The sequence below is a fragment of the Grus americana genome, chromosome 3 (assembly GCF_028858705.1).
Source record: "Grus americana isolate bGruAme1 chromosome 3, bGruAme1.mat, whole genome shotgun sequence".
NCBI lineage: Eukaryota > Metazoa > Chordata > Aves > Gruiformes > Gruidae > Grus > Grus americana.
In genome coordinates, this window is record NC_072854.1 from 36865671 (window position 1) to 36880178 (window position 14508).

At 39.3% G+C, this 14508-nt stretch overlaps 1 protein-coding gene across 2 annotated transcripts in view; it reads left to right on the top strand.

Annotated features, from left to right (window-relative positions):
• Positions 1-1131: 1131 nt before the first annotated feature.
• TTK (TTK protein kinase) overlaps positions 1132-14508 on the top strand; it is a 42403-nt gene continuing 29026 nt past the window's right edge. The window contains exons 1-5 of one of the 2 annotated variants that reach the window (XM_054819395.1): positions 1132-1188; positions 4602-4773; positions 8161-8305; positions 8589-8814; positions 13239-13345. In XM_054819395.1, the coding sequence (XP_054675370.1) occupies positions 8161-8305; positions 8589-8814; positions 13239-13345 (478 nt within the window). In that variant the 5' untranslated portion in view covers positions 1132-1188; positions 4602-4773. Of the gene's footprint in view, positions 1189-1526; positions 1634-4601; positions 4774-8160; positions 8306-8588; positions 8815-13238; positions 13346-14508 lie in introns of those variants that run through there. The other variant, XM_054819396.1, reaches the window with a different exon arrangement.

Genomic DNA, 14508 nt, shown 5'->3' on the forward strand with positions numbered 1-14508 from the left:
TAACTTATCAAATAAATAAGGCATATATATACGTCTCACTGGTTTTTATAGTGTTAACAATCTTGAAAATATAGACAGAAGAACCATACCTGCTATAAAGAACACTAACACGTGCAGCCAGAATGTAAACTGACAGAGGCTGAACTGTTCTACTTAGTGCATTTGCATTACTATAATCCAACTCCAAGAAGAAGGGGACAGCTCAGAGAAACAGCTGCTTTTAGCAGCCTTAGGCGTACTGCAGATACGGGATCAGCTTATGAAGAATCCGTTTGAGAAAAAGGTAGAGGAAAGACATAATCTTAAGGAGCTGGTCAGGACGGACAGTCCCACAGCTCTGTTACAGCTAAATGAAGCTTCAAAAAAAAAAATAGCCAATTATCACTTAAAGAGGAAAGTATTTTTCAGATATATTTTAAGTAAGCCTGTATTATCTCGTTTCTGTGCTCTACATTTTGTAATCAAGAAATGAACCGGGGCAGCTCACATTTCCCTTTCCCTCTCCGTGGGAATCGGGAATAACGACTGGAGCCATGCCAGAGGCCGGGGCGGCGACGAACCCACTTCGACCGCCCCTGACCAGCGCTCGGGCGGGAGCCTCCCCGCCCCCCAAAGTCCGTCAGGGAAGAGAGGCCCGCGGCGAGCGGGAAAAACCCGCCACCACCGCTGAGGGAAGCCTTTCCCGCGCTCCCGTCACTCCAGCCGGACAGCAAGGCACTGTCTTCTCCCTGCGGAGCAGCCCGGGCGACCGACTCCTCCCGGCTGTAGGGGCAGGGGTTACCCGGCCCAGCAGGAGTCCCCCCGCCCCTCAGCGGCTGGAGCGGCTAACGGCCCTACCGCCCGCCCTCCACAGCGCGCCTGCGCACAAACCCCACTCCGCTCCAGAGCACCGGAGCGCGGCGCGAGCATCGGAGGCCCACAAGAGGGGCTGGGGGGGGGAGGGAGGAGGGGGAGGAGCCATGACTGTTATGGATAGCGCTGCCGCCACTGCTCTCCTCCAATAGGCAGGCGGACTCCGCTGTTTTTCCCTCCTCCGACCAATCAGCGTTCGCTTCCTCCCCTGCCCCGTGAGCCGTTCTGGCCAATAAGAAGCGGGCTCTTTAGGCGTCACTGATATTCAAACCGAGAGCGGCGCGGACGTGCTTGTCTGGCTGGAGCTTCGTCCCGGCCCTGAAGCAGGCAGTGTGGGTGAGTGTGGCCGGGTCGCGCCGCGGGGCCGGGGAGCGCGTCTGACGGGGAAGTTTCTGAGCGGCGGTGCCGGAGCCCGGGCTGAGTGTGGCGGCGGTGCCGGAGCCCGGGCTGAGTGTGGCGGCGGTGCCCGCGAGGTTCGCTTCCCGCCGGCCCCGCCCTCCGCTCCCCGCCGCGGCCGGGAGGCCAGCGCTGCCCCGCGGCCCGGGAAACGGCACTGTGTGGGGCGGGCTCCTCGGCTCCCCTGGCCCCGCGGGGCGGGCTGCGGCGGAGAACGGGGCCTGCGGCTCCGCTGGGCTGCCGCCCCGCTGGGCTGCCGCCCCTGGGGGTGAGGAAACCTGGTGTGTTTCTCTCTCCCCTCATCTCCCTCGCTGCCTTTTCTCACTGCCTTCCTCTTCTGTGATTTTGGGTTTTAACCTGAATTTGATGAGGGATTTCCAGAGTGGTGTTTTTGGTTTTTTGGTTTTTTTGTTGTTTTTTTTTTTTTTTAAATTTACGCTTGATATATTATGAAATTGAAGGAAAAGGAAATTCTGGATAATGCAGCTGGCAGCAGACTTCGCAGCATGTGATAAGATGTAATTGGGTGAGGATATTAATCCATCGTGCAAGTTATCCTCGGGCTGAGGAGTAGCACTTTATAGGAATAGCCACAACACAGACCTGTGCTTGGCACTAATTTACTCATTGTTTTGGAAACAGGAAGATGTATGTGTGCAAGGGGAGGTAAAAAGAGAAAGATTTTGGAACGTGTGTCCATCCAGCTCTGGCTAGTACAGGTGGTAAAGCAGTAGCTATTCCTGAAACTATACTCTAAATTAAAACTACTCTTAGTTATGCTCCTTATTACTGCTTGTATCAAGCCTTCAGATGTTAAAATTGTGTCTCAGTGGTTTTGTGTGCTGCTTTGTTCTCTGCTGTCTCTTGGTAACTTTTACATGCCATACAGCCTCCAGTTTGTTTATGCTATAGTAGTTCACTTGTTTCCTGGCTGTTGAGCATTCTTCTGATTAGCCTTATTTTGTATCTTTGAGTACCTTTTTTAAACTATTGGGGGCTCTTGTTTCCCTTGAAAATCCTGATTTAGGCTTTAGGACTTGTAAACAAAACCACACAAAGGTTATGTGCACATATAGCTTTTCTTAAAGCCTGGGTAGAGGCTTTGAAAACACCACATTTCTATGTATTTTGGGGAATAGTGTCTGAGTAAACGAGAGACTTCTACTAGTGGCTGCACTAGGGAATGGGTTAGAAGTGAGTTAACAAGTCTGCCTAGTTAGATAGCTAATTAATAAGCTTTTAACCCAGTCTTGTAATCAGGGTGTCATATGGGACATGAAGGAAACTGAAGTTAGAGAGTATTTGGAGGGTTTTGCCACTTGTTCCATAAGCAGTCACCAAAACCTGAATTCAGACAATTTGGCTTGATGCTTTCTAGTAACAGCATTTTTTAACATTTGTCTGGATGCAAGCAAAAGTCACAGGATTTTTCATGTTCTTAGCATTGCAATTTGCTCTTTAGACTTTAACCTAAAAGCTTGTATCGTTTAGCAAGCAGATCTGCTTTCCCATACTTTTTAAGAAACTTATGTGTCATGGCTTAGTGATGAACATGGCAGTGTTAGGCTTACGGTTGGACTTGGTGATCTTAAAGGTTTTTTCCAACTTAAATGATTCTATGATTCCATGAAAGCTGGTATCTGTTTCTTCAAAGGAGTAAGAAAGACTAGTTTTCTGCTGTAACATCTACAGAACAATAATTGATGGCTGGATGACTGACAGATAATGCCATGTGTTTCTGAAGATGTTTGTGTGTTCTTAGCATGTGTTTCCATTCTTACTTTCCTTGAACCAAGGCAAGATCTCAAAGGCAGGAACTTTAAACTTAAATGTCTGTGTAATAGATGCGATGTGCATGAAGGGTCTTTGGCAGTATTGATGTGACTATACTTGGAGATAGTTCTACTTCCTGACAGCATCTGCTATACTACCAGCAAGCATGTGCATCTTTGCTTAAATGGTGAGCACTATTAAATAATGAACTGAATACATCAGCAGAATAATGCAAATACTGTAGAAGATGAAGGCTACAGTCAGCTTTCCCTTTTTGTTTGTGTTTGATCTCTCTGCATAGGAAAGGAAGGCACCAGAAAACATGCATGGGTAAAGTTCCTGATTTAGACATAACATTTTTAGCTCCTCTACTGAGAGTAGAGGACTTAAGTTTTCAACACTTCTTTTGACACTGATTCTTTAATCAGACCATAGGAACAGAGCTAAACAAATATTTAACATAATAGTTGTAGCTACAATGATCTGGGGGTAAAAAGAAAATATAGGTGACAGGATAACATAAATATATTTTCCTAGGCTGATCAATTCACTTGGAGAAAAGCCAGGCAAGCTTTTAAGCACTTGCTTAATTTTTTTCTGCTCTTTACCTCTCCTTAGATAAAAAGATGCAATATTTCAGTAGACTTCAGGGGTAGGAAGAGAGTACCTTTTTGTTCAATAATTAAAAAGTATTTTTGTACTTTCTCAAAGTTTGCATTTGAGGAAAAACTGCATCTGGCTCCATTCAGAAACTGAACAAATAATGTAACACAGCAAATCAGTATATCAACACTGGATGTTATTGTTTCTCTTTAGTATCCATAAATATTGTTGGGTGTATTACACATGAAATCCTATGTATAACCAGTACTGCCACTTCATCCATTTACAACATAGACTGCTCTTTTACCTTCTGTCCCTTGGCTCCTTATTTAGTGGGCCCGTATGAGGGGTTGAAGTTACTTTACTATGCCTTTTTTAAAGGTTTTTCTGTATCTTCTTGATCTCTGCACACATGTTCTCCCTCTTCTTTGCTTCCCTGTTTCTAACCCCTTCCCTCTCCTGGATGGCTTTTTGAGATCTCAAATGTGCTGCCATGTAGCCACTGCAGTTAAAAGCTCAGCTCCTATTGAGTACATATATAACAGTGTGTTGCTATTTTAGGTCTTTATCTAGTTGGGTTTTGAATGCACTTCACAGAAATAAATGGCAAATGCTTTCTTTAAAAGTAATCATGCAGCAGACTAAGCCAACATGAGACTCAGAATACTTGTTTATGATTGAACTCTGACATGAGTAGAAAGATTAGTTGTAAATTGTGACAATACACAGGTGATTTATGCCCTTAGTGTATTTTTATCTGTAAATGTTGTAACAAGCTGACACATTTGGAAGTGCTTGCCCTTAGTCCAAAAGAAATCTTTGAACTATTTTGTATTGTTTTATTATTAACTAGGAATAGTTTTATTGATTTAATGAAAACTGTATTTCTGGGATGCATTGGACATGAGGCAAGCTTACAGGGTATACTGATATTCATTTACTTTTCAATGTCTAATCATTCCAATTTTGATACACAGGAACTTCTTCAGGATGCAGAGCTACATTTCTTGCTGGATTCTTGGGATCATCTGAAGACAGTTTGACGTTCATCCTCGTTATTTTTTTGACAAGGCATATCCTTTCTTCAGGAGAGGTTTTCTCTGTATAGTACGTGGTGAACCTTGAACAGTTAAGTGGCACACCAGGAACGTAAGTTTGGCATGTACTGATGAGAGTTAAGATCAAATTTATGCAGAAAATGTGGGGTTTTCTTATCTACTACATTCATCAAGCCGTGTCTGTAAAAAGAGTAATGAACCTTTGACATTGGTAAAGAAAATATAAATACTGTGTTAAAAAAAAATCTATCTGGGAATTGTTAGCCATTAGAGTTGTAATGAGAGATTGTGGTATTATTAAACTTAAGGTAAATTTCTTCTGATCCTGTGCTTCAAGTTTTGGAGTAGCTGACTTCATCTGTACTTTGAGGGAATAGGTACAGTTCAAGGACAGATCTTCAAGGATATTCTCACCCATAAAGAGGAGATCTGGAGTATTGAATTCCTCTACTGTATTTATCAAAGGCAAAACTGCAATATGTACCGAAACCTTATGAAGAGACAAATATTTTCCCCCATGAAGTAAATAAGTATAATCTTTGGAATGGTACGTGAACAGTCTTTGCTACAGTAATCACCTATGTAATTTTTAGCAACATAATCCCCAAAAGATGGGACAGTTTAGAGTGAGTCTCAGAAAAGCCTAAGATTTTTTTCCCTATGCACTTTAGGGAGACACAGGTATTAAAGGAAGTTCCTAATGAGCACTGAAATTTGAATTTATTCAATGTACCTCTTTTTTTAAGAAAAATGAAGGGGGAATTCTTTTTATTTGGTCTCAACTCAGTGAAACAAATTGTTTTTTCAGATAGCACTGACTTAGCATTCTGTCTCTAGCTTTCATGGCTTTTTCCTGTATAGGTCTTGCTTATAGCCTTATTTGGGGGATGCCTACTTCTACTTTTCTTAGACCACTGAAAATATTTCACTTTGTAAATGAAGGAAGGAACCACTTTCAGAACTTAGTGCTTTTTTTGCTTTTCTGCAAAGATATTATGAAGTAATGTGTTGAATATCTCACCAGACTCAGAGCTGTTAGTGATGCTAAAACATTTTGATAGTAGTAGTGCACATGGTGTTTTTGCCAGGCTAAATCTTGGAGTTAACACAAAAAAACCCCCTGTGTGTTGAACCTACTAAAACAACACTTCTATATAGAAGACAAGAACAGACTTAATATTCTTGGTGGGCCGTTTCTAATACAGGAAGAACATGAAATATGCCTACTTCTGCTGTATAAGCAAGCTCTGTAAACATGAAAATATTTCTGGTTTATGGTTTCTGCTTGGGGAAAGCTGAGAATCTGCTGTTTTTAAAGTGCAAACTTGTGACAACTAGTGCTCTAAAAATTAATTATGAGGCTTTCTGAAAGTCATGCCAAGTTTGTTTCAGATATGGAATTAGAGGTGGATGAACTTACTTTGTTCCATTTGATTACACCTCTATCAATAATAATCTGTAGGTTCTCTTATTGTCACAAACTGTGCAAAATAATGCTGTAGCTGCATAGTGTGTCTTCTAAGGTACATGTTTTCTTACTTTATTTCTCCTGAACTCCTTTTAGGCAAAGATGCATAGTTCATCCCTGTCTCATCACAGCCTTATCCAGAATTATCCATTGTTTGGTTTGGTTTATATGTAAAAGCAGTGGTAATTTTCAAATATTTTCCCCTGTCTTCACTGCTAACCAGGACAGCAGAGATTTATCTGTGATTAGATATTTATCTGTGACTTTGCCTACTTCTAGCCAATTTTGTTCATGCTTCTCTAACACAATAGTAGATGCAATGAAGCTTTATAATTTAGTTTTCAGATTGAATTACAGTGAATGAATTTGCAAGGTGTTGGAGTCAAATGTAGGCGTACAGAAACAGGTTTGTATAGCATACCTCTGGGTAAAGAAAACTATCTTTTTTGTCAGTAAGCTGCCACCCACATCAGTCATGCTATCATAGCCTTTGAAAAAATAATAGTACTTATTCTTTGGACATATGCACAAGCATTTGCCCTTCCTGAACAGACAGACTATAGAAATGTTGAATGTATATAGTTTTGTCTTAATGTTCCTGATATTTACTTTTGTAAACCTCAAGTTACTCCAGTTATGTGAAGATAATTCTTAGTAGCTGACAAAGTACACAAATTTGCTTTAGGGTTCTCCCAGCCTGCATATAGGCTGTGAAACTCTGCAGATATCTTTGGTGTTTCATGTGTAAGCTTTCTTCATCTTCTGATTAGTGTCTCCTGGCTAGTCCTCTCTCCACTACCAGTTTTTAGTTTGTGTTGGATTGTATTCCTTAATAAAGCAGACATTCCAGTCAGGAATTAATACAAAAGTTGAATATTATTCATTACAAGCAATGCAGTATAGCAATTTGTTACATATTCCTTACTGATTCACCTGCATTCAGTGGTTTGTGTAATCTCTTAGAATGAATCCTGTTGGATAGACATCTAGGCAGTAAAATTTTGCAGCAGCAAAACTTAATGAGAAGTAGGACAAGGAACTATTTCAAAATGTTTGATTTAGTATCTCAGTGGTGTAAGTGCACCACATTTCAATTAAGTGCTGCTTTAGAGAAGGATAATCTGATATTTTTCAGAGCACGTCTTACTGTCCAACTATATGTGTATTAAATAAAAATATCATGCCCATTATAGAGAGGAAGTAATGCTAAAAGATGGGTTGTAAGTATCTCATGTCTTGAAACTTATGATTTCTACTGTAAGTTATACCTGTGATGGAAAAAGTGAATATTGTTAAAACTTCAAATTCATATTATCAAGTTTTCTTTCCATCTGAGAAATGTTTAAGGGAGGTGTATTTGTGGGGTGACACATCTAAGGTAATCTAACACAGCCTTACAAGTGTCATCAAATGAAAGTCTTTCCTTCCTGCGTTTCCTTTCTCTTGTCCATATGATGACACAGTTTAGAGAGCAGGAGAAACATCAAGATTAAAGATTAAAGCTCTCCCCCTTTTTAATGTAGTTTTCTGTTGGCATTTGTCCCTGAGCCAGGTCACCATGAAGTGATGCTTGTTCCATTGCTGTTATTCAAGAGAAGTGGCAGGAGTGTAATGGCTAGGAAGAGGACTGCCTCTTAGCCATCCTAACCTATGGATTCAGGATGTGATTGAATACATTACTCATAGCTATTCAGGCAACATATCCCACCCTCCATTTTATTCGAACACTGGATATACCTTATTGAAAAGGGCTACTGTGAAGCATGGACTATTACTTGAGCAGATCAGTTAAGTACTGATTCCTTTTGCTCATCTGCATTGGCTTCTGCTAAGAAGTTTACTTGTATAACTACACCGACAAAGGCTTAATAGAGTATTTATGTTACATAATGTGGTTGAGTCTCAATCTGCAAAATATACATGAGAGGCTTTCCCATGGTAATTCCAATTAAGGTTTGCTACAACAGGATTCTTCAATAACTTCACTGTTTTTTAACCTTGTGTCTGCAGATGGAGGAGGAGGACCTAAGTGAAAGAGGATTGCCACAAATTGCTTCAATCATGAATAGAGTTAGAGACTTGAAAAACAAATACAGAAATGAAGACAATATCACAGATGAACTTAACTGTACTAAAATCTCAGCTGATACAACAGGTATGTGTTTTTGTTACTCTGTTGTCACTTATGCAACTGATCTTAATGTCTCTTTCACTCTTAGTTTAGGTTAACTGAAAGGATTTAAGGTTTAGCATTTCTTCAGTATTGACCACAAAATAAATTTAACCTCTCCTTGTTTCTTAAGTTAACTGGGTTGCTCTAATCTTCTGTTTAAAAAAAAAAATCACTAGTCATCTTAAATGAAAGCTTATAAAAAGTGTTTTCTTCTGTTCATGTTTGCTGCAGTTTTAATCAATCTCCTTTGTTGTTTTTCTGTCAGATAACTCTGGAACTGTTAATCAAATAATGATGACAACAAATAATCCAGAAGATTGGCTGTGTTTTTTGCGTAGACTAGAGAAAAAGGGTATTCCTCAGATGGATGTTAGCCTATTGAACAGACTAATTGGTCGTTACAGTCAAGCAGTGACTGCATTACCTGCAGAAAAGCATAGTCAAGATGAGAGCTATGCTCGCATCCTTGTGAGATTTGCTGAGTTGAAAGCGTAAGTATAAACTTTCAATTTTCGATATAAGAACTCATCCTTCAGAATTCTGAATTTGAATGATGATAAAAATTGTTTGTTCTCATTAGTAGCTTCTGCAACAAATTATCATTTTGAGCAGGGATGTTTTGATGTTGACTCCTTGAAACTCTGAGCAGCTTTGGCTAGTCAGCTTATCTATTGTCTCCACAGTACTTGCATTTTTCATATAGGCTAATAAGCATGATTGTTCAGAGCTATTTGATTTAGAGATGTTAATGCACTTTTTTCTGGGATCTATGTGTAAGGTACATGGGGAAGTAGCATGAGACCTCTTCAGCTTTATAGCTCAGCTCAAAAGAAGCTGCATGGATGAAATCTGATATAACTTTGAGTAACTATAATCTGTGTATTAAACTGTAAGTTGTAAGTTAGAATTAATTTCCCTGTGGACTTCTAGAACTGATTTGGCTGTGAGGTAGACAATTTGCTATTATCTAATCCATCTAATCAAACCATAGTGGTCTATCCTTGTCTAGTCTGCTTTCTCCCTTGCTAGGAAAAGTGCATCCCAGCTATGTTAAATAGCTGCCTTAGGGTAGGAAGAATGTCTCAGGACATCATTCTCTGCTTCTGTACTTATGAAATGAAGTTTGCTTGTGGCCATTTATTGCTTTATTCAGTCCAAATTTGAACAGTGTGGTGGTTCAGACACTTTCAGACATAGTTTGGGACATGGTTATAATTTGACTTTTTTCATAAGGAGTTCTTTTGTCACTTGAAATACTGTGACAGCAAATATTTTGAAGAGTTGCATTTTAACATCGCAGCAATCCTTAACAATTAGCATGGTCTTTCAGTGAATATAGCTAGTCTTCTTGTGTTTCTTGTATGTCCTCCCATTTGGCTTTTTGGTAGGTGGCTTGATCTTGCAGTACAATATGGTCTACTTCTTTGTACTGTCACTTGCATGGCTCTTGATGCTTTCAGTGTTTACTGAAAGCATACAATGGAAAGTAATCTGTTGAATCTACTGTTGGAGAAACAAGCAGGAGTGAATAGTGACCTGCAGTGAATCCTTAGTATTTTGGAGAGGTAAAGTGTTTTTGTGGAGTGGAGCATACCTTCCAGAAAGACCTCCTGTCTCTAAAGATACGGAGAGATGGCATTCTTGTTCAAAGCTTAGTTGCTTTTCCTCAGAACAGAAACTGTGTAACACAGGTTTCCAGATCATACTTTCTGGAATTTCTTTTTCAGAATGGTGATTGGATGCTATTATCAAGTCACATCTGTTATCTCATTACGTACAGTAGGAGTTGAAGTTCAGAAAGATTGTTTCCTACCTCCCTAATCACTTCAAAACTCTTGAACTTCTTTCCACTTGATCTTTAAAACATAGTTTTAAAGGTGGATACTTCTTAAGTGGATACTAGAACTGTCTTCAAGTATTCTGTGCATTGTCTTGCAGAAAGCAAAACTGAAGGGGCTGTCAGTAGCCTGTTAATGCTAGAATGCGTTAATGTTAATAATAACAGCTTTAGTTGTGGTGTCCCGCTGAAATGTCTTCAATTGCTTCACTGCTACACCCTTTAGGGATCTTCTTGGGAGAATAGTCTGTCTTGTTTCACTATTAAAATGCACTCTCTATAGCTATACTAAAATATACTGGCTCACTAAGTAGTTCAGATCTGCTCTTTTTGTTTTCTACTTAATATTTTTAATTGGCAAATGCCTTAAGTCATGTTTCCTGACTTGCTAATGAAAATTGTTCCTCTTTATTTTTAAAAATAACTCACTCCCAAACCCCTCTTAAATGTACCCACCAAAACTTGACATAGTATCAATCCCAATGGAATTTTGCTGTATTTCCCGAAGTGGTCCCTTATCTGAAAATTACTTTCAGAGATTAGTCAGTTTTTAATAATTTATAAGCTAATGCTTTCTCATGCATTGTGGCATATAATATAAAGTCAATTATTTATGAGACTACATTTATGAACTACATGTGCAATCTCACTAGAACATGAAATTTTGGACTGATCAGATCTAAAACCCAACAACAATTCTGCTTGTCTGTAGTTTTTGGAGATGAATCTTCAGTTTATCAGTGAGTGATTATCTAGATCTCTTGTTTGGCGTGTTCATTTATTGCTTGCAATTTTCTTGGTGTTTGAGATTTCCCTGGTGTTTCAGACTTACCTTACTCTGTTCCTGGCTGTCAGTTTGTCTAGTACTATCTATTTTGTCTCTGCTCAGTTTTAGCTTCTGTTAAAGAAAATCCTCTTATCTTGTGACTTCCTAGAGTGGTTCTAACTTATTTTTTTTTAGCTATTGCAAGTAAAGTAACACTTTGATACATAGGTGCTCTGATGATACTGCCTTTGGAAGAGGAAAGGTTCTCTTCAGTAGAGTTCTGTTTGCTGTTCTCCCAAATGTTCCACCTAACAGGAAAAGTAAGTCACAGCATCACAAACTTCAGAAGCAGTGACAAAGGCTTTAGATTTTAGTGTCTGTTGGCATCAGCACTGTTTTCTTCTGATAAAAGCTGTATTCTTCCATTCTTGGTACTTGACCTGTCTTGTCTTGGTACCTTCTCTAGCTGGAGCCTGACTGTGCCAAAACCTTTTGACCTATTATGATACTGAGGTTGTCTGAAGAACCCTTGAATGTACTCTGAAACAGGGAAAGGTGAATAGCCAGCTGCATCTGAATCTGTATTGCATATTAACCATGCCAGGCCTGCTTTCCTGTAACCCTTCTGGCTGTAGCACAGTGCCACCAAGCGTGTGGCACTTGATGCCTGTTGCTAATGTTAGGTCTTGTTCTGCAGATTGCTATCCAAGTCATTGCTGCTTTCTACAGGAACTTAAATTTTAACATGCTTTTTGAAAGTGAATGCAATTCACATGTTACAGCCTAATTTGCTGCAGGCTCTGACTGCGGTTGGGTTATTCTGTGCCTGTCCTATCGCTTTGGATGATCAGAGCTGAGTTTAATAAAAACTTACTGGAGTCCAGTAACATGCCTAAACTATGATAGATGCTTTTCTCATTCTTAATTCCACAGAATTGTACTGGAAATATGCTCTCTTTAGCTTTCCATGTTGTATTTCTCTCTACTTATTTTTTTAAGCCATTGTCATAAACTTCTCACTATCCCCATTCTAAGTCCTACCTTTGCTTACCTGTAGAACCAGGGTGGAATTTTGGAAGAAATTTGTTTATTTCTCAATTGTGGATTTTGCTAATAAAAGTGTTAAAGGAAATATTTGTTTTAGTATTAAAAAGGGGGAGGGAGTACATTGAAATGTAATGCTAACTTATTTCATAGCAATATAGATTTGGGCCTCTTCTATCTTGACAAGCATTTACTTAAGCTGTAGATCCTCTAGTGTACTGTGTGCAAGCATCTCAGTTGTCCTCCTTAGCAATCTATGGCTAAACATAAAACTAGGATTAAAATTTAGTAAAAATAAAGAAACTTTTAAATGTGAAATACTTTGTCTGGAGTTTGTGGCACAATCTCTATTTTTTAAGTATACCATGTTTGCAGACATACTGAAAGCAGTAATGGCAGTAAACAGACTTAAATCCACCTTGTGCTACCCAATTCAACTGGTAAGACTGTGTTGCCTAGGAGTATGGGGAAAATGGAATGAATTTCCTATATTTTGCAAGGAGTCCATATTTCTGTAGAACCCTTGATAGAAGTAGCTATTGTATAAATAGCTCTTCTTGTGACCTAGTTTTCTATAGGTATGGTATTATAGATGTACCAACAGAAACAACTTCCTTCAGTGACTTACATCTCTGATAAGGGAATCTGACAACTTGAGTGCAATTACAGAAGCTTTTCCATAACCTCTAGCAAAATTTTGGAGTTCAGTATTGTTTTAGTGTCATGGATTGGGAACTCTATGATTATATTGCTGCAGAATATAATAGTGTATATAATATTTCTTTTGACTTGATTAATCATAAGTTTTTCTACACTTGGCGTTTCTAAAGCAAACTCCTCCCTGTCCCCCTGCCTTGCAAGCTCCTTTGTATGGGAGTGGATGTATCTAGAACAACAGATATTTTCTCTGGGTAGTGTCAGCATGTAGCCTGAAAGGGCTACAAGTGGGTGTTTTGTACAGGTTAGTGGGTGCTCTGAGCAATATTTTGAGGAATAATGTAAGCAGTGTTAAAGAATGACTACTTAATCTTTCTCCTCAGGCTTGAGCACACTCTGGTTTTTGGAAAGGGTCAGCTTGATAGTTTCATTTATTAGCTTTTTAAAACTCTTTGCTTATTTGTACTTCACTAATGGCTCAAAGGAAAAACTTCAGTTATAGATTGATTGCTTTTCCAGAATTATCTAAAGTCATCACCGAACACATGGAACTTCATTGTTGTTACTTAAGCTTTTCACCTTGTGTAGCTATTGATATGCTGTCTTTACAGTCTTCAAGATCCAGAGGAGGCACGGGACCAATTTCATCTGGCCAGACTGAACTGCAAGAAATTTGCTTTTGTGCATGTGGCTTTTGCACAGTTTGAACTCTCACAAGGTGAGTAGAAAAACTTGTTTGCTGCTGGTTTGTGTTGTTCTAAACTTGTGCTCTGTTGCATAATTTGCAAAGAAACTGATAGGTATTAAACTGGAAAAAGAAAAATCTGGATTTCTTCTCTTTTGATTGAAATTTAACAAGAATGTGTGTTCATTTTTAATGAAAATATGCACACAGTTCTCAGTTTCTTCTTTTTTAGGAATAACTTTCAAACAGCATGAAAATTGGCAGCAATTTCTGTTTGTGATTTAAGCCTAGACCTTACAATGGGAGGTATGAGTAAGGCTCTTGCTGCATTGAAAAATGATGCTCAAATTTGGGTGGTAATTTCCCTTTAGATACTTACAGCTTTCTTGTGGAAGAAATTCTGGCTCCTTCCAAAAAGCAACTGTAGATTCTTTGTGTGGGATGTTTCTTTCATTAAACCAAAATACACTTTAAATGTACAATTTGGTTCAATTAAACTTTCCCCTCTGCCACTCAGGTTCTTAAGTAGTTAGCAATTGGATTTTAATTGATTCTTATTGTTTCCTGTTTCATTGTTGAACATTCATACTGGGACAGTAGAGATAGTTGATAGCTTCTGTGCTTCATAAATAGCATGGACTGGCTTTTTTGACAGTATCATAGATGCCATGTTCCAGTCAGCTGGGGGTATGTGTTTGTCATTATTCAAAATAGAATTGTAATATTTGTCACACAGTGCCATACAGCAGTGTTTTAGGCAAGCCATTTTGATAAGAGAGTGATAATGTCTTTTAAAAATTCTGGTTCCCTTCTTTAAGGGATGCCTGAACTGTCTGTCCCTGGTAGGGATAGTTGCGCTGGGAGCAAATGTTCTACATTTATCCTGTTCCTTGGTGTACTGGATCTGGCTTGGGTGGGGTTAATTTTCTTAGCAGCTCATATGATACTGTGTTAAATTAGAGACTACAACAGTGTTGATAACACACTAATGTTTTAGCTGTTGCTGAACACAGTGCTTGCACAGCGTCCAGGCTTTCTGTCTCTTGCTTGGCTGCTCTTCTGCCCAAAGGGGACACAGCTGGGACAGCTGACCTGAATTGGCCAAAGGGATATTCCATGCCATAAAGCATCATGTTCAGCAATAAAAAACTGGAGGATAGTCTTTCCACAGTAGCAGTTGCTTGGAGACTGGCTGG